Source organism: Urocitellus parryii, chromosome 7 (genome assembly GCF_045843805.1).
Source record: "Urocitellus parryii isolate mUroPar1 chromosome 7, mUroPar1.hap1, whole genome shotgun sequence".
Classification (NCBI taxonomy): domain Eukaryota; kingdom Metazoa; phylum Chordata; class Mammalia; order Rodentia; family Sciuridae; genus Urocitellus; species Urocitellus parryii.
Window position 1 is genome coordinate 35,256,455 of NC_135537.1, and position 18,873 is coordinate 35,275,327.

Genomic DNA, 18,873 nt, shown 5'->3' on the forward strand with positions numbered 1-18,873 from the left:
GATAGCCTCTTAGGGGCAGGGAATTTCTCATGTCTGGCTCTGGTCATGCTGATTGTAGAGAATACAACAGGTGCCCCTAAATGACTGGTGTCAGGAGTGGCAGGGTTGGGTGCACCAGCTCCCGCAGGACTGCAGAGAGCTTATGCTGCTTGCCAACCTTTTCAGCCTCTTCTCCCCACCCAGAAGATAAGAACTATCTATGGCCATAGATAAAGGACACCCAGATTTTAAACAAACATTTGGCAAGTCACTGACTTAAGCAATGGAACTACTGAGAATTGGAAGGTCCCACACAGTCTTCTCCAAGAGTATGGAGGTGAAAGTTAAGGATGTAGGTGCTGGGGCAGCCAGCTTGGGTCAAGTTCCATCACTCCCACTTGCTGCTCAGTGACCAATTCTTGTTTTCTCTATGCCCTGGTTTCTTCATTAAGAAAAGAAATTTGACAATAATGCTACCCCCTCAAGTGGCTTTCAGGAGGATTAATGAGTACACATCACCTAGAATGATACTGCTATGTTTTCTGGTTTCAATGTGTCCCAAGTGTCTGTGTTGAAACATTAACCCCAATGTAATAGTGTTGAGGTGGGATATTTAAAGATGACAGATTGTGAGGACGGCCATCGTGACTGGATTAAGGTAACTGTTGTGGAAGTGGATTGTTACTGAGAAAGTGGTTTTTTTTTTTTTTGGCTTAATGTTTATTTTTTAGTTGTAGGTGGACACAATACCTTTATTTTATTTTTATGTGCTGCTGAGGATCGAACCCAGTGCCTCACACATGCTAGATGAGCACTCTATCACTGAGCCACACCCCCAGCCCCAAGAAAGTGGGTTCTTACTGCCAGAGTGGGTTTGTTACAAGAGCAAATTCAGCACTCTGTCACACGTGTGTATGTTTTGCCCTTCTGCCCTTCTGCCATGGGATGATGTAGCAGGAGGCCCTCAGCGTATGTGGCTCCTTGATCTTGAACTTCTCAACCTCCAGAACAGCTTGTCAAATGCATTTCTATTCATTGAAAATTCCTCAGGCTCCAGCATTGTTATTGCAGCACAAAACAGACTAAGATGGATGCCTAGCACACAGCAAGTGTTTACCAAGTGTTGGGTTTTTTTTTTAAATATTTTTTAGTTGTAGATGGACACAATACTTTTATTATTTATTTATTTATCTTTATATAGTGCTGAGGTTTGAGCCCAGTATCTCACACATGCTAGGCAAGTGCCCTACCACTGAGCCACAATCCCAACCCTTACCAAGTGTTTATTATTTTTAAATATTATTATTTAGCAATGAAATCCCAAACTCCAGTAACTACATTTTTGTCCCAAATAAGCAGCCAGCTGAAGATATTTGGCATGCTGCCACCATGCTTCTCCTCTTTAGGAAATTAAAAACCACCCATTTCCCCCTTCTGCCATCATGTTTAAAATTGGAAAGCCAATGAGTATCTCAAATGTAGACGCACTGTTCCCTAAAGGTAAAGAAGGTGATGATCTACTAAAGGTATGCATTACATATTCTAGGTCAAATATTGGAGAGATGGCCCACGATTATATCATGAACAGATATTTTGAGAAGATTTCAAGGCCATTAAATGGATGCAAGATCATTTTTTCAACAAACGATGCTGGAACTACTGATTATCAATGTGTGTGGGGGAAACAGAACTTTTTTTCCTTACTTCATATCAAATATAAAATTTACCTAAGAATGGATAAGAAGCCTACATGTAAGAGGTAAAGTTATTAGGCATCTACAGGGAAAAAATAATTTGTTGTAACATTGGGATAGGAAAAGACTTCTTAAACAATATCCAAAAGTATCAACTATGAAGGACAAAATTGACAAAGTAAGCTTCATCAGATTAAATACTGTTGCTCTTTGAAAGACATTCAGGAAACTAAAAGGTACAAGATACAAAACAAGATGATAAAGAGCTTATATTCACACTACTTAAAAACTCTTACAACCTAATGAAAGAAACATAAATAAGCCCATTTGAAAACTGGGCAAAGAATTTGAACAAATACTTCACAAAAGAAGTCACAGGGAGGGCCAAATAAGTATATGAAACAGCTCAACAGAAATCAGAGAATGCAGACTCAAATCAAAATGAGATACCATGTTATATAACTAAAATAGCTAAAGTTAGAAAGAGTGACATACCCAGTTTTAGAAAGAGTGTAGAAGGCAGGCATCCTCATACATTGACAATGGGAATGAAAATGGTACCATCACTTTGAAGCACTGTGTGGGAGTCCCTTGTAAACTTGAATGTGCATTTACCAAATGGCCCAGCAATTCCAGCCCTAGGTATTTACTCATGACAGGCCTCTGTCCACATTAAAAGATACACATGAAGCTGGGCTTGGCGGTACACACCTATAATCTCTGTGGTTTAGGAGGTTGAGGCAGGAAGATCACACGTGAGTTCAAAGCCAGCCTCAGTGACTTAGCCAGGCCCTAAGCAACTCAGTGAGATCCTATCTCTAAATAAAATACAAAAAAAAAAAAAATGGCTGGACTAAATAAAATAAAATAAACACATGAATATTTATAGCAGCATTATTCATATTAGCCCCAAACTGGAAGCAACCAAAATCTATCAACTGGTACAAAGGTAAACGAACTGTGATATACACTTACCATGGAATACTACTCAGCAATTTTTTAAAAAATCATATAAGCAACATAAGTGAAACATAAAACTATGCTAAGTGAAAGAAGACAACATAAAAGACTATGCACACACTCTATCATTCTATTTACCTGACATTTTAGAAAAGGCAACAATATAGTAACAAAAGGCAGATTAGCATTTCCCAAGAGCCAAAGAGGAAGAGGGCGTTTAAGGGAACTTTTAGGGTGAAGGAACTTTCTACATGGTGATTCCAAAGACAGCTACATAACTGTATACAAATCTCTCAAACTCAGCACTCTGAACATATGAACTTAAAGAAGCAAAGATTATTGTTCTTGTACATTCTATGGGCACCTGAAAATATGTAGTCTCCAGCATAAAATACAAAGTACACACACATAAAATGGACTATAGATAGAACACCTTCTCCTCAAATATTCAGTCCAACAAGGTTCTTAAAAATGACATTGTTTTTAAAAAAGAGTTGATAGGCAATGTCTTTTGCTACCTATCATTTGGGAGGTTACTACTAGAGGAGGTCAAGGTGGAAACTTTACTAAGCAAGAACAATTTCATTTTTTCTTTTTGGTAGGGATTGAACCCAGGGGCACTCAACCACTGAACCACATTTCCAACCCCCCCCCCTTTTTTTTTTGTATTTTATTTAGAGATAGGGTCTCACTGAGTTGCACAGGGCCTTGCTAAGTTGCTGAGGCTGGCTTTGAACTCATGATCTTCCTGCCTCAGCCTCTGGAGCCACAGGGATTACAAATGTGCACCACTACGCTTGGGAAGAATATTTTTTAATGCCTCCAAAATATTTAATCTTTAGACTAAAGCTAAAAGAATCTGTCATTTAAGACTTGCCAAAAATTTGCAATGTTCTACACACATCCATTCACCTAGAGAAAATTCCAGAATACCAACGAACACATAAAAACACCTAAACTCACATTTCCATTCATTTAATCCATTTAAAAAGAGAAGAGAGAGCTCAGTGGAGCTCAGCCCTCGCTCACCTCCGTGGTGCCGTCTTTGAAGCCCTCGCTGTAGGTGCTGTCCGGGGTGCTGCGCTGGTCGTCCTTGAGATAGGTGCTGTGGCTGGCGATGGAGGGCAGGTCGTACTGAGTCTGTTCAAAGATAACCACGCGCTGCTCCTCCCCGTCTCCCCGGGTGTAGTGCCCAGGTTGGGTCATGAACACAGGCGTGAAATCTTCGGCTTTGACCACGGTGATCCCTGACACCGGGATGATGGCGGGGCTCTCGGTGAGGTTGACGCTGTACTGTTCCCGCTTTGAATTCTCCAGGTGCTCTTGATTTAGGGAAAGGTTCACCGGAACCGTCTTTAGGACCTGCACGCGGTTTTCTCCTCCACTCAAATTACTCTGGGCTTCACTGGCGCCAAGACAGTTTCTGTGTGTACAGACCCCCCCCCCCCCCCGCAATGTCATACAATTAGAAAAGTCACCACTTTGCCACTCGCAAGAAATACCCCATGCAGGCAGCCACTAAGGGGAAAGTTAACATGGAACCTCACAACAGAATGCAAAGGATTTTTACATCACCAGAAGCAGGACAACAAGCCATGCATGTCCCTGGTATCTCCCAATGTCAACTACTCAGTGCCACCATAGAGCATCACTGTTCAAAAAAAAAAAAAAAAAAAAAGAGTTGACCCTAAATCTGATCGTGCCTTTAGACCTAACTTTCAGCTCTTGGGAATACAGGAACTGGAAGAAATATTTAAAAAACAAAAAGAAACAAACCAGAATGTAGCACACCTGACTGACGTAAATTTGTCAACAAGTCAAAGGCACAAAAAACAAACAAACAAACAAAAACAAAAACAAAAAAACAACAACAGCAATAAAAGAGGAAGGAGGACAGTTTTAAATCAAAAATTATTTAAAAACCCTAATAATCAAGTATGATGAGTGGATGAGTGGATCATGTTTGGACCCTGACTTGAACAAATTGAAGAGATAGTAGGAGGCAGGGGGACTTTTTGAGGAAATTGACTATGGACTAGGAACTTAAGAAAGTAGCATTAACTTAGTTGGTTGTGATAATGATTTTGTGTTTGTGTAATAAAATATTGTTTTTGGAGGTTCAAATCAGAAGAGGTTAGAAGTAAAAAGACGGTGGTGTCAGGATTAAAATGAAGGAAGAATGAGTAAGAGGGAAATTGTGGATATCAAGGTGGTGTGATGAAAATTTATCAGTATGAGTTGGAAGATGCAATGAGCATTTGAGGAGGACATTGTACTGTCCTCTGCACTTCTGTATGTGGTTGCAAACTCTCAAAAGTTTTTAAGAGAAAGAGAGAAACACAACAGGATAAGCATGGTAATTTGAAGAGTGGAAGGAGGGATATTTTTCACCATTCTGTGGGTTAAATTTCTTAAAGGAAAAAAGAAATAAGAATTTATGATTAAAGTATCTTTCCCAAATTGAGAAATAGCTTGAGTACATAGACAGACATTGTTAGCACTGAGGTACTTTTGGATCTTAAGGAAGTGCTATGACTGGGCAGGAAGTGGTGGGCACACCTGTAATCCAAGTGGCTTCAGAGGCTGGGATAGGAGGATCATGAGTTCAAAGCCAGCCTCAGCAAAAGTAAGGCACTAAATGAGACTCTTTCTCTAAATAAAATACAAAATAGGGCTGGGATGTGGCTCAGTGGTCAAGTGCTCCTGAGTTCAATCCACAGTACCAAAATAAATAAATAAATAAATGCTATAACTGAGCTTATGGATAACAAGATCTCTGACCTCTTGGCGGGTAGAGAGAAAGGAGTGGGTTTAGAAAATTAATTCTTGGCAGGTTAGAATGAAATACTTTCATTTAGACTAAAGAATTCCAGGAGCGAGCAGAAGCAAAGAGGAACATATAAATGGAAGATAATTATTGATTTTACTAGCAAGATCCCTCTGTTCTGTAAAATTGGAAGAGGAACACTTTTATTCATTTATGACTATTATCCATATTATGGAGATAAATACACATTTTCCATGAATCTTTGTCTTAAATAATCTGGGATGTTCGGGGTTTTTTTAAAATTTGTTTGTTTTTTATATAGCATGAAATTTCTGGGGCTGATTAGCATCTCTTATTGAGTGAAATATTTGAATAAAATTTTGTCTTCAAAAAATTGGGCTCTTGTGGCTCCTTTTTATCAGAAGAAGTCCAATAGCCTCTGAGCTCACCTATCAAGCAAGACATGGGTGTTTTTAGCTTTGAATTTTCAGATAAAACTTCAAAGCGAAGTTTGAAGAAAGAAAGGTTCCCCGTGAACAAAGCCAACAGAAAAATGGCTAAACATCTCTGAGTCTGTCACAGTTCTATGGAAACAATAGTAATAATTCTAGGAACTCATACAGACATTCTGGCTTTCAGCATTAACCCGTTTTCATGGTAGGATCAATGGAGTGAATCACATATAAGACACAGTGAAGATTTAGAAATTATGTTTCATCTGAATCCAGTTAGGAGGATAATGCCAAAAGCCAGACCACCCATTTACATCAGCACCTCCTAAGCCCCGTTGTTTAGAACATTGCATGGAATGTTAATGGTTGTTCCTTTAAAAAAGAAACCTCATGATAAAATCAGTGTTAAAAAAAAAAAAAAACAGAAAAAAAGTATTGCCATAACAAGACCACCCTGAGTGGGCCTCAACATCATGAACACAGTAAGGGCCCCCGGTCATTCCTTCACTAGTTAAATTGGAACCTAGAATTTACCAAACCCCTCTGGTGGAGAAAAAAAAAAAAAAAACAACAATTCTTGTGGATAAGGTCCTGCAGATTGAGTAATGATGGGTTTGTCTACCCTGATTGGTTGCCAAGGCAATTACCCACTTTCCACTCTGGACTTCACACAGGCACATATTTTGGCTTTGCCAAAATATTCAAACTTGTCTATAGTCTATTTCAGGCCAGATTTTTCAGTTCTTTATTTCATGTAAAGCATTAATTTTAAACAAAGAGCACAAGTCCAAATATCCTCTGGTGTTCTTATTAACACATAAATAAGCAAACTATAGAGTTGTATAAATCTAGCTGAATTGTTATTACCATATCACCAGGAAATAATCGACTCAGACACCACACTATGATATGTGACTATGCCTCTGTCATAAAATTAACTTCAGAAGCTGATGCCAGAGAATTTTAGAAAGATATCCAAGAAATGGGAAATTAGAACAAAAGAAGAATTATTGTGGGATACTGGCTTGCCTGCAATAGAACTTAGAATTGAGCTATATTGTAAGAAAAAATTGCCATACAAAGAATGGTGCGCTGAAGACACTTTATAAAAAAAATTGGATTGTGTCATTGAGAGTCTGTTATTTTCCCCAAGTAGTAACTTCTGTATACAAACAGTTGTAATGATATCATGTTAGCACATGGCACCTTAATTCATGAACACATAGCAGATCAAAATGATATCCTTCCAAATTAGATTCAATGAGAAGTCTGCTAAGTCATAATTATTCTATACAAGGTGCTTTACTCTACCTCCTAGCCAGGTTTTTTTTTTTAAGGTGCTTCATGGAAATCACAAAAATAATTGCTGAAATACAACGAGTGCTGTCACTTTGAAATATTGTTCTAAAATATGCCTTAATAAAAAATGGCTTCTCTTGCCTCTGATGTATGCAGACAAAGCACATTGCCTAGGCTCATTGTGCCCTGACTCCATTGTGATTATTGGCCTAGGCTTAACAGACAGCACAAGCCATTAGCTCAATAAGACTGACTGTATGGAGGAAATGTCACAAGACCTGAAGAGTGAGGTCCTGAGACCCCAGGATAGTTTCAGAAAGTCCCTAGTGGAACAGTGAATGAGGCACAGACAGTGTGATCTGCTGGGGTGGGTTATATACAGGGGCTGCAGAGCCCAGGGATGCTAGGAAGCAGAGTGACCTCTGCTAGTAGGCAAAAAAAAAAAAAAAAAAAAAAAGATCATAATGTCATAGCAGTTTCTATCCAGGACAGGTACATTTCTGACATAGACACTGGCTGGAGATTTTATTTTTCCTGGCTTCATATTTCCATGTGAAAGAAACTTCTAGAGAAAACCCCTGTGATTTCTCTCCATCCCACTGCAGAGGAAAAGTAGATGACTTGAAGGGAAGTAGCTGAAAGGTGGTCCCCTCCTTTTGTTTGGATCATCCTGAACCAAAAGACAGCAGCTGTACCACAGTGGTATGACGTTCTACCTTGAGTCACCTAAGTCAAGACTGAAGATTTATGGGCTACAGATTTCAAGTCACATTCTCCAATTGGTTTCATTAGACATAAAATTGGTGGCATTTTTCCCCCTTTTAAATATCAATTTATCTGTGTCCTGGTTGTTACTGGCTCTTAATTGAAAGGGGCAGAAAGGTGTGTGTGCACAGGGGGTGACACAATGATCTCCTAATGGCTTTCCCACCTTTGCACCTAAAGAGCACTCACACAGATCCTGGCCCTCCACCAGCTGCCTCCCTCGGCTAAGAAGAAGCCCTACCACCTCCCTTAGGAAGAGGAATCCTTGATGCTGATCCTTCCGTGTCTCACTCCCTCCAGGCCTGGCGCAGTGGTGGAGCCATGGTACTGGTCAGAAATGTTTACCCCAGCAGTTGGCTCCCTTGCTAGCCTATTCTCAGGCTTCTAAGCCTCCTTGGCAGGCTCCTCATTTGAAAAGCTTGCTGATGACTTTCCGGATGCATAATCAAAACAATGGAATTTTCTCTCCCTAGTGAGAGATTCAGTTTGGGTCCAAACTCCAACAGGCAGAGGAGGGCAAAGCTTTTTGAACACATCACCTCTCAAGAACAAAATTTCATTAGTTGAATACTACTTTTTTTCAAAAAAATGTAGAAAAGGAGATATGCTGGGGGTTCAGTAGATTCCTTTACACCCATCATACCTTTTATCCTGGTCTTCTTGATTGTCACTTGCTTTGTTGACAGACAGCAACCTCTTGTCTCGAGGAACCTGGAAACATGATCAATCAATCAGACTGACATGTAGGCAACAGTGACCGTGTGCAGAGCCAGACAGCAGTGTAAGCAAAGAAATCACAATGGAACATTCTCTGGGAAGAAATGGCAAATCTGTTACTGTCAGGAGATGTTAAAGAGTGAGGAGCTTGAGTGACAATGACAGTGGACCCAGAATAAAAGGGGGTAGTGATAAACATAAGGTCACAACAGACATGATTTTGATGACCTTGTCCCTGGCCCTGATACCTCCATGCCCTCCCCACTTTGGGAGAGGAGCAACTTGTATGGGTTGAGTCAGGACATGGGTGCCTTTGAGCAGACAGAAAGCATCATGGAGTTACAGAAAGCATCTTGTTAAGGAGCAAAGACTATCCCTCTGATAAGGGACATCAGGTGCCAACAAGAGTAGGGGGATTGGGCTGGGGATGTGGCTCAAGCGGTAGCGTGCTCGCCTGGCATGCGTGCGGCCCCGGGTTCGATCCTCAGCACCACATACAAAGATGTTGTGTCCGCCGAAAACTAAAAAATAAATATTAAAATTCTCTCTCTCTCTCTCTCTCTCTCTCTCTCTCTCTCTCTCTCTCTCTCCTCTCTCTCTCTCTCTTTAAAAAAAAAAAAGAATAGGGGGATTGAGGAGGGGACCACACTCTCAGCCAGTGGGGGAACAAGCAGCTAATATGCTTGGACCACCCATTAACCACCCTCCCTACACAGCTTGGGAACTTGACTCCACAATTTCTTTTTCCAGTGCACTTTCATTATCATCTTAACCCTAATGCCAACGTGTTACCAGAAGTGTTACTGAAAAGGTGCTTAGGAGGACACCCGACCAGCAGTTCTCCAACCATCATCTCCCTGCTGTATCATGGATCCTCTGCTCGGCCATCGTTTCCAAACACATGAGTAAGTAGGTTGGGATTTATTTGGTTGTTTAGTTTTGTTTTTGTTTTTATTTTTTTACCTGTTTGTCTTTGGATTTTCAATACATCTTCAGATTTTCTTTTAACCAATCTCCTTTGCATTCAAATGCAGCCTCACATCTTAAGATATAAACACATTGACGAGAAACATTCTTCCACTGGACTCCTTGAGTAATTCCTATAGCCCAGATATGTATGCAAGCCCAGGTAGCTGGACTAGGGAGGTGACAGCAGGGTCACCAAGGGTCAAAACCTAAAGCCTGATTGCCTGGGTTTGACTCTGACTAAACTCAGCTTTCCTCATCTCTGTAAACTGTGCTTAATGGTCATCCTACTTCATAGGCTTTTAGTAAAATTAAATGAGGTAAATTTTTAAAAACATTTAGAAGGTCTGGTGCTTTATAGGTATTTGTTAAAGTAAAATAAATCAATTGTAAGTCCTTTATGTTAATTTGGGGAGTCTACAATGTACCAGGCATTGTTAAGTATTATATAGAAATGGCATGAATAAAACATGGTTCCTGTCATGTATTGAAGAGGACAGATCATAAAATTTCAATACCTAGTACACCAATGTTCATTGCAGCTTTATTCATGATAACCCAAAGGAGACAACCCAAGTATATATCAACAGATGAATGGGTAAACAAAATGTGGTATATCATGCATAGGAATATTATTTGGACTTAACAAGGAATGAAATTCTGCTATAATTATGGCAATTATGCTATACTATGGATGAAACTTGACAATATTATGCTAATAAACTAAGACACAAAAGGACAAATGTTGTATGACTCCATTTATATGAGGCATCTAGAATAGGGACAGAAGGGACAGAAGGGACAGAAGTCAGAATAGAAATCCCTAGGGGTCGGGTGGGGGAGAATGAGGAGTTAGTGGTGAATGGGTATAGAGTTTCAGCTTGGGAAGATGAGAAAGTCCTAGAGATGAATGGTGGAAATGTTCACATAACTTACTTAGTGCCACTGAACCGTGCACTTAATAATGACTAAATTTTATGTCATGCATATTTTACCAGAATGTGTTCTTTTAAGCTGGTAGGGAGAAAACAGTATTTAAGGAGAAGACCCTGTCTCCCCAGATTTCCTGCGGCTGTGTCCTGGTTTACCACACAGCTCATCCCCACCAGGAAGCACCTGGCTTCTCTACACATACATAGTGTTCCCTAATAGTGTTTTTAAAAAATCCAGTCCCCAGAGATTTGATGTAAAACTGAGCTATGTGCAAGGTGCTCTGGAAAACTAGAGGACATAGCTTCCGGCATCACTGAGATTGGGAGAGAATTTATTGGGTGGATGGAGAAGGCTTTCTAGCTATGGGAATTGCTTCTATAAAACTCCAGGATATAAGAGAATAAGGAAGTCATTGCCAGAGCAAGAAATGTATAAGTGGGAGAGGTTTCTTCAGAGATGAGTGAAAGCCAGGTGAGGAAGGGCCTTGCACAGGACAGATGTTTTACTTCATTATGGTCCCTTCCATAGGTTCTGTGTTATGGCATAAACACATTCTCTTGTTTGAATCATTCCCCACCAACCAGGTGGCATGAAATACCCTGTGTCTAAAATCCACCCTCTAGACTCAGCCCCCAGTGCCTCTTGCCTGGGCTGCAACCGTCTTCTGAATCTCTCCTCTTCTTCACTCAATTCCCGCAATTCCTTTCTGCATCCAAGTGGTCTTCATAAAAATGCAAGTCTGATTTTCTCATGCTGCTACTTAAAACTCTCTCGTACTCTCAGGAACATGACCTCCAAAAAGCCTCTCAACTCAGCACGAGCAGCCCAGTTGCTACCTATCACTCTTGAGCCACAGGGTCTCTATGACCATGCAAAGCTCCTTCTCAAAAGAGAGCCCTCACACAAAGTTGGCTCAGCTTGGAACACAACCCACTCCCCACCTCCACACCTTTTCCAGGTTTATAGTCCTGACTAGACCTCAAGTCCCATTTGAATTTCTGTATCCATGATAAGACCACAATCTCCATGAGTACCTATCCTGTGTAGTAACGTCCTAAGTGCCTAGGATGTAATAGGTCCTCTCAGAATACTTACTGCAAGAATGAATTCATCAATTCCAATGGCCTAGGGAAGGCAGAACCGAATAAACAGAAAAAAAAAAAAAAAAAAAAAACAACATGGGGATTCCAAACTCACTCCAAAGAGGCATGGAAAGGAATGTTACTGTTGCCCAGAGCCACTAGGATGAGCTCTGGGCAGACAGCTGTGCTCATTCTACAGTGTTGAACAAAAGCTATAGAGATGATTGCTGGTTGCTGATTATTTGGCTTTGCTGCAATCCAGGCCTCTCTGAACCATGATCACCTTGGGCTTTGCAGGCTGTTTTCAGAGAAACTTAGACCTCTGAACTCTGTCCCCTCTCTTGAGCACTAGATCCACATTTATTATATCTCACCTGGACTTCCTACAAGCTCTTCAAACTCTTGATCACCCCAGACTCATCTAGGCATCTTGCTCTTAGTTCTGAGCTCTCCCCAGCAACTGTCTCTCTCACACACAATCAGTTGCCAGTTTTTATTCAAATGATTACTTAATAATTTCTTGAGTATATTGCTTTGTCTCTCTGTAGTGCCTGTTTGAATGGATGATTTAGAAAAAACACTCACAAATGCTGATCCAGGGAACTCCCCTCCCCCATACTCATCCTTTAGATCAGTATTTTTCATCTGAACTAATACAATGGACTGCTTTTTGAACTCTCTCCCCTCAATCCACCTCTCTGCTGTAGCTGCTATAATATGCGTGGATAATATCTCCCGTCTATGATACCTGAGCTCAAAATCCTTTGGAATTGGAGGAAATTTAAGTCAAATGTTATAACACAAGGATTATAAACTTTTCATTTTCTTCTGTAAGCTTTTCTTCATTGTCCATAATGGATTTGCACAAACTTAAATGAAAAGCTGATATACCAAAACATCAAGTTGTTGGCCTTAAATATATATAATTTCTATTTGTCAATTATTCCTCAAGGAGGCTAGAAAAAAAGAAAAGTAGAAAAGCTGATTTTTTTAAATAATTCTCAATAGCTTATAAATATTTATCATTCATTCATTTATTTTGCAAAAAGCAAGACCATGCACCCAACCCTGGCCCGCCCCTGCCCTCCAGCCTGCCTTGGCAAGGCTCTTCAAAACAGAGCTGCTGCCTTCGTGACTGACCTCAGTTCCCTCCCCTGTTCAGCTGCACCATTACTTGGATTCCACTGAGTTCAATTTGGCATTTTACAGCCCATGTTTTCTGTCTCCTGTTCCCTTTATCTGACAGGTTCTCTCCTCATCTGTCCACCTGACAACCTCTTCTATTCTGCAGCAGAGCCGGCATTGCTCCCTCTGGTATGACTGTGGACTCTGGAAAATTGTCAGTCAATTTACTGCTCCTAAACACAGCACTTACTCCATGCATGGGTTACAGGTTTATAGGTGGTTTATCCTGGCCTGTGACTCTGTGGCTTCTCTGAGGTGGATATCCAATCCACCCTCATGATATCTATCACTACTGTTAGAAGATCTTAGCTAAACAGTGAATATTTGTTGGATAAACAAACCAACAAACTACTTCCAGCACTACCAGGTCAGCAGAACAGACAGGAACCTACTGACCGGGCAGATTATAACAAACTGTCAAGGAAAATTAAAGTAAGAGTAAGTTGCTACAGTATGAACACATCCCCCAAAAGTTCACCTATTGGAAACTTAAACTCTAAATTCGTGGTAATGAGATTTGGAGGTGGAGCATTTGGGAAGTAATCAGAATCAGAGTAGATTATGAGGATGGGGCCTCAATAGTGACATCTGTGACTTTATGAAAAAGACCAAGAGAGACCTGAGCTAGAATACATAATCTGTCATGCTATGTGATATCCTTTACCATGTTATTATGCAGTAAGAATTCCCTCACCAAATGCCAGTTTCATGTCCTTGAACTTCCCACCCTCCAGAATTATGAGTTAAATAAACCTTAACTCTCCATAAATTATCTAGTCTGTGGTGTTCAGTTATAGCAACAGAAAACAGACTAAGACATAAATTCAACTCCTTTTTAAAAATATCTAACTAATTAAATCTGTTATGTTTTTCTGTCAAGCCTGAAATTCTAGAAAGTTTCCACTTGACTTTGGAGCTGCTCTTGGTAAGTAGCTTAAACTGCAGTGAGAGCTACACTGGAATTGAGTCCCTAAATTGTAAGAGATTCAATAAGTTTTCTTTAAATAAATACCACTTAATTAGTACACAACATAGCAAGCTTCAAATGTATATTTTAAAATTTTGAACTATTTACAAATAGGCTCAAATAAAAGCATTTTTAAGATAGTGGGCACTGTAATGAAATGGATATTAGGAAACCCAGGACTGCCTTGTGACCGTGGGTAAATTCCACTTAGTTGTCTAACTATAAAATGTAAAATCTGATGGGCTCCACTGCAATGATCCTGTGGTGACAGTTAAAAATGTAGGTGAACGAAACTTGAGATCTATAAAGTATTATACAAAGACATGCCTTTGCCAATTTCCAAGGACAGGGAGCACTATTTCTTTTTGTCTTTTTTTTTTTTTTTGGTATTGGGAATTGAACCCAGTGGTGCTTAACCACGGAGTCACGTTCCCAGCCCTTTTTTATATGATATTTAGAGTCAGGGTCTCGCTGAGTTATTTAAGGCCTTGTTAAGTTAGTTGCTGAGGCTGGCTTTGAACTGGCGATCCTCCTGCCTCAGCCTTCAGACTTCAAAAGAGGTATAAAAAGTTGATAAAATTTAAATGATAATGTGACAGTAATTGTTAACATTAATTTAACTTCCCAGTTTCTATTTTTTAAAAAGTGAGAAATCACTCCTATTTCATTAACATGTCATTTTGCCATAGGAGAAGGTCTATCATCCCAGGATGTTTAACTTTATAACTCTAAACCCCGTATACATACACTGGAGGCAGCCCAGAGAACAGACAAAGCCTCAAAAATGATCATTGGAAACAAGTCCAATAAAACTTTTCACAGGCACTAAAATGTTTCAAGCAAAAAGAAAGCAAATCTTCTGGGACATGAAGGGAGCCAGAACCCTAACGGATCTTGGAAGATATTAATTCAGTACAAAGAGCCGTAAACTTGGCTAGAATTTGAGTTTTATTGTATTCCATATCCTACGTCACACAATATTGACAGAAAATAATATTTCTACTTTCCTTTGAATCTCAGCAAATGTGTCAGAGGAGAGGTAATCTAAGTACCACATTTAATAATACTTGATTATCAATATTTACTCATACTAGATTATTCTCTGACTCTATGGGAAATAAAATACATTTTAAGGAAGTCTTTTTATTTCACTGATTAAAAGTAAAGAATTGTCATCACATAGAGACATCTAAAACTATGTTCATTTCACAATGACAGAATAAAATAAGAACAATAAATTTCTTTTAAATAGTAAAGCTATTAACTGAAATACTAACATTACAAAAGTTAGAAAAATGTAATTATCTGAATGATTAAATCAGAGTCACTTTAATGATGTGTCAATGGATTTTAAAAATTAAATAAAACTGTCAAGTTTTGATTATTTTTCTCTCATTAGGGAAAACTACTTTCTAAGGATGAAACCAAAACAAAGCTGAACCTCAACAAATGACATAAAGCAGATTTTATGAGATCTGAGCTTCGAATGATCCCCAAAAGGATTTTTGAAAATTTTCACTCCGAAACACTTAGAATTTAACCTTGTACTTTTCAGATGAGATCTTTAATCAGAAAAGATAAAGAATAAGAAACAACCACAAACAGGAAAGAAGAAAGAAAAGTCTACCATGAAACCATTTTGGTTCTCAGGCTTATTTTTTTTTTTATGTTTAAGTTATTCCTTTATTGTCAGGAGATGAAATGTAGTTTAGACTCTAAAGCATCCTTGCATCTGGAAGCCACTTTTTCCTAATGTTAAGGCCCTTCTCACCATGTCAGGAGTCACGTTGGGAGTTTCACACTTTCATAGAAGACCACAACATCTGCCAACTCTGCTGGACTGGATAAAGGGGATGTCTGCCTAGACCAGCAAGGGTACCCATGAAAAGTGCTTCATAGAGTTCTCAGCATTCCCCAACAACAATGACTGTTCATTAGATTTAATAATATCCTCATTTAAAAAACCCTGGTTGGCTGACCTGTCCATCCCTCACAGCTGTCACTCACCCTTGCTCTTCATCTCAGATAAGACAACAGGAAGCAGAGACTGATGATCACTAAAAGGGAAATTGCTCTTCCTGATGATATTGTCCAAGATATTAGTCCCATGATGCAGAGAGAGGGCTCGCATCCCCAGATAAGAGCAACACAGCCAGCTCACCATTGTGCCAATTCCCAGCATAAAACAAAGATGTTCACAGTCAAATCCAGGCAATGTATCCCCATCCTTCAGCAAACACTTGTTTATTTTATTTACATTTCAACATTGCTAAGAGAGTAGGTCATATCAGGTATAGTCCCTCAAGACAGACTGTTTCTTCTTGTGGGGTTTCCTGAAATGTTCTATTTTGTAAGTGCTATAAAGCAAGTATTTTTCCTAAGGCTGCATTTATTTCATTTTCAGGATTTTTCAAAATAGAAGTTTAGTGCCTGTTGAAATAAATGGAGGCAGTAAGGATTGAAATTTCTGCAAGTCTTCCCCCTAAAATATTCCCTAAAAAAACTGAAAACTCTAGAAGCAACCTAGTGACCTGAGAACTGAGCAGGAGCTAAATCTTGGTACAGCCACACAATGTAATACACTTTATTCACCAAAAATCATAACCACAAAGTAAACATGCCAGTAAGGAAGTAGGAGTGATATGATGTTAAGCAAGAATTATATGTACATAATAGCTATGAATGTGCACAAAGGACATGAGAAACAGTTATCCCCAAACGGAAACTTCCTCTGGTGGGTGTGAGGATGGGCTTCACAGATGAGTTCGAAAAGAGGCAAAGAGAACAGAAGAGGCTGAATTCCACAGAAGTCCCCTGGCCTGCTCCTCCCATCGGGAGGGGAGCCCTGGAGGCAGGAAGAGTGGGGAAGCAAGAGGGCAGAACCCACCTTGTAGTAGTCATAGAGCAGGCCTAGGGCGGCAGCACTGTCCTCGTCCCCATTGATGCTCATCATCGCCTTGGTGGCCGCTGTCAGGGGGTTCTCCAGGTACGACTTCCAGGCTTCATCCTCGCTGGTGTAGGCTCTTCGGGTGTTGAACGGAGGGTCACTGGGCATGGGCACTAGGGCCACTAGTCTTTTATTACTGTGAACACATAAGAAATGTGGGGTTCATTATCAGGGAATTTTCCTTTATGCCCCTAACAAAATACTTTATATGGACGAGTATTGGTTTGTATTTCCTAGAATGGGGGAGAAGAAAGGAAAGGTTAAAACTAAGGCGACTGATGTGCTGCATTTATAAAAATCACTAATTAATTTTTTCACTATGAAAAGTACTAACAGCCTTTAAAAGGCAGCCTAAGTGGTGTTTAAGTTGGTCCCCTTCGAACTTGGCTTTCCATATCCAATTTTTCTAAGTAATTTTATTTAATTATTCTTTGTTAATGAGTACTGAATGGAACCCTCTGAGAGTAGGTTTCATTTAACTGAGTTCTAATTATAAGTGTGTGCAATACATTAAATGTAATCAATACAGGAATGATCATTAAACATTGTTTTTATCTAGTTTAATCTATGCTTGGCATTACTAGCAAATTACAGACTAATCTAAGTCTTTCTCAATTAAATAGGCAATATAAGCCCCCTGGCAAACACAGCATATTACATACAGATAATTCTGCATAATAAGAACATACAGCAACAGCAACGAGACAGGTGATACACAAAACCTACATTGTTGTAGGATTCTACTGTATTTCAGTGATTTAGAAGCTACAGGTTATGAAGACCATTATGGAGAGTGAGGAGTACATCTGGAGAACTTTCAGTAGAGACAGAAAGGGGCAGTCAGTCAAACATTCCTGGCCGGGTCAATCTTGTGCAACTCCACAATGAACACACAAAGCAGTGTCATCAGGTGGGTGTGAGAATGACTCAAATACCCAAAGACCATGACGTTCCAGCAGCTCCTCATGCTGGGATCCAGAGTGTCAAGTAAAAGAGCCTGGAGAAGCTTTTCCCTCACTTCCTGTCTCTCTTGCTTATTCACTGAAGTGGAACCAAAATGGAACAATGAGACCTTGTACTTCAGTAACACCTGCTTTGGCACACAGCAACGTCACACAGACAGGTGACAGGATGAGTTTAGGCAACACTGGCGGTAATCAAAGGATATGCAGCTACCAACACCTCCTGATGGCCCACAGTTATTATAAAAGAGGTCTCCTTTTGCTTACACTGCTTCAGGGTCGCCACTGGCTCCCTGTGTGATGGAGAGCTGGTGTGAACCCTTAACACAGAGTGTATTGAAGGCCCTTTCTATGCTGGTATGCCAGGCACTGGTGGAAGGTCAGAAAATGGGTCTGGGGTAAAATACATCTGAGGGTAGGGGTGGGGCAGGTGGAAAAAGTACATTTAGCAGAATGGAATTCTAGGATAGATGGTCTCTAGGACTCTGGTTTGAGCTTTTTGTCCCAGTTGTTTGGTGGAGCTGATTAGGAAGAAAGAATATTGCCCACAATTGCAGATGAATTGAATTAAAAGTGTATAATCAGGTTTCTTGGAGCAAATGGGGAAACCCCTAATCAAAGGGCTTATAAGCCACAGGCAGTGTGGTGACAAGGAATAGCATGGGCCCTACAGTGAATTCTTGCTCAGTCACCTTAAATTTCAGTTTCTTCTGTCTAAAATAGGGATAGCAATGGCCACTACTTACCTCACAATGTGATTGTGAAGATCAAATAAAATAATTGATAAAATAGGGTCCTGTAAACTGCCCTGTGCTATGCAAATGACAGATAAGGCTATTATTTCACAGTTCTGCAATATTTGTGTACACATCAATTTTTGGTAAAGTTGACTATAATTTAAAAGCACTAAAGATAACCATTAATTAAAAAGAAAACATTTATTTAGCAATATTCCATAAGCATTTATGTGAACAGCCCAATAGGTGCCAGACATTGTGCCAGATGTTGAGTATGGAGGGACAAGACAGACACTGTCTCTATCCCACACTGCTTATCATCTGGCAGGCTAGACAGAGGGCAGCTATTGCAAAGGTCAAGAGCATGAGAAAGCAAATGAACAGTGCTGTGAAGGTGCATGACAGAAGAGACCAACCTAGTCAGAGAACCAAGGAGGAACAGAACTGAAAGACAGAGAGTT

At 39.9% G+C, this 18,873-nt stretch overlaps 1 protein-coding gene across 2 annotated transcripts in view; it reads right to left on the reverse strand.

Moving 5' to 3' along the window:
- Grhl2 (grainyhead like transcription factor 2) overlaps positions 1 to 16,842 on the reverse strand; it is a 104,143-nt gene extending 87,301 nt beyond the window's left edge. Inside the window, exons 1-3 of one of the 2 annotated variants that reach the window (XM_026384170.2) lie at positions 16,654 to 16,842; positions 8,560 to 8,627; positions 3,663 to 4,056 (exon numbers count right to left, since the gene is read on the reverse strand). In XM_026384170.2, coding sequence (XP_026239955.1) covers positions 3,663 to 4,056; positions 8,560 to 8,627; positions 16,654 to 16,821 — 630 coding nt within the window. In that variant the 5' untranslated portion in view covers positions 16,822 to 16,842. The remainder of the gene's footprint in view (positions 1 to 3,662; positions 4,057 to 8,559; positions 8,628 to 16,653) is intronic. The other variant, XM_026384161.2, reaches the window with a different exon arrangement.
- Between the last annotated feature and the right edge of the window lie 2,031 nt (positions 16,843 to 18,873).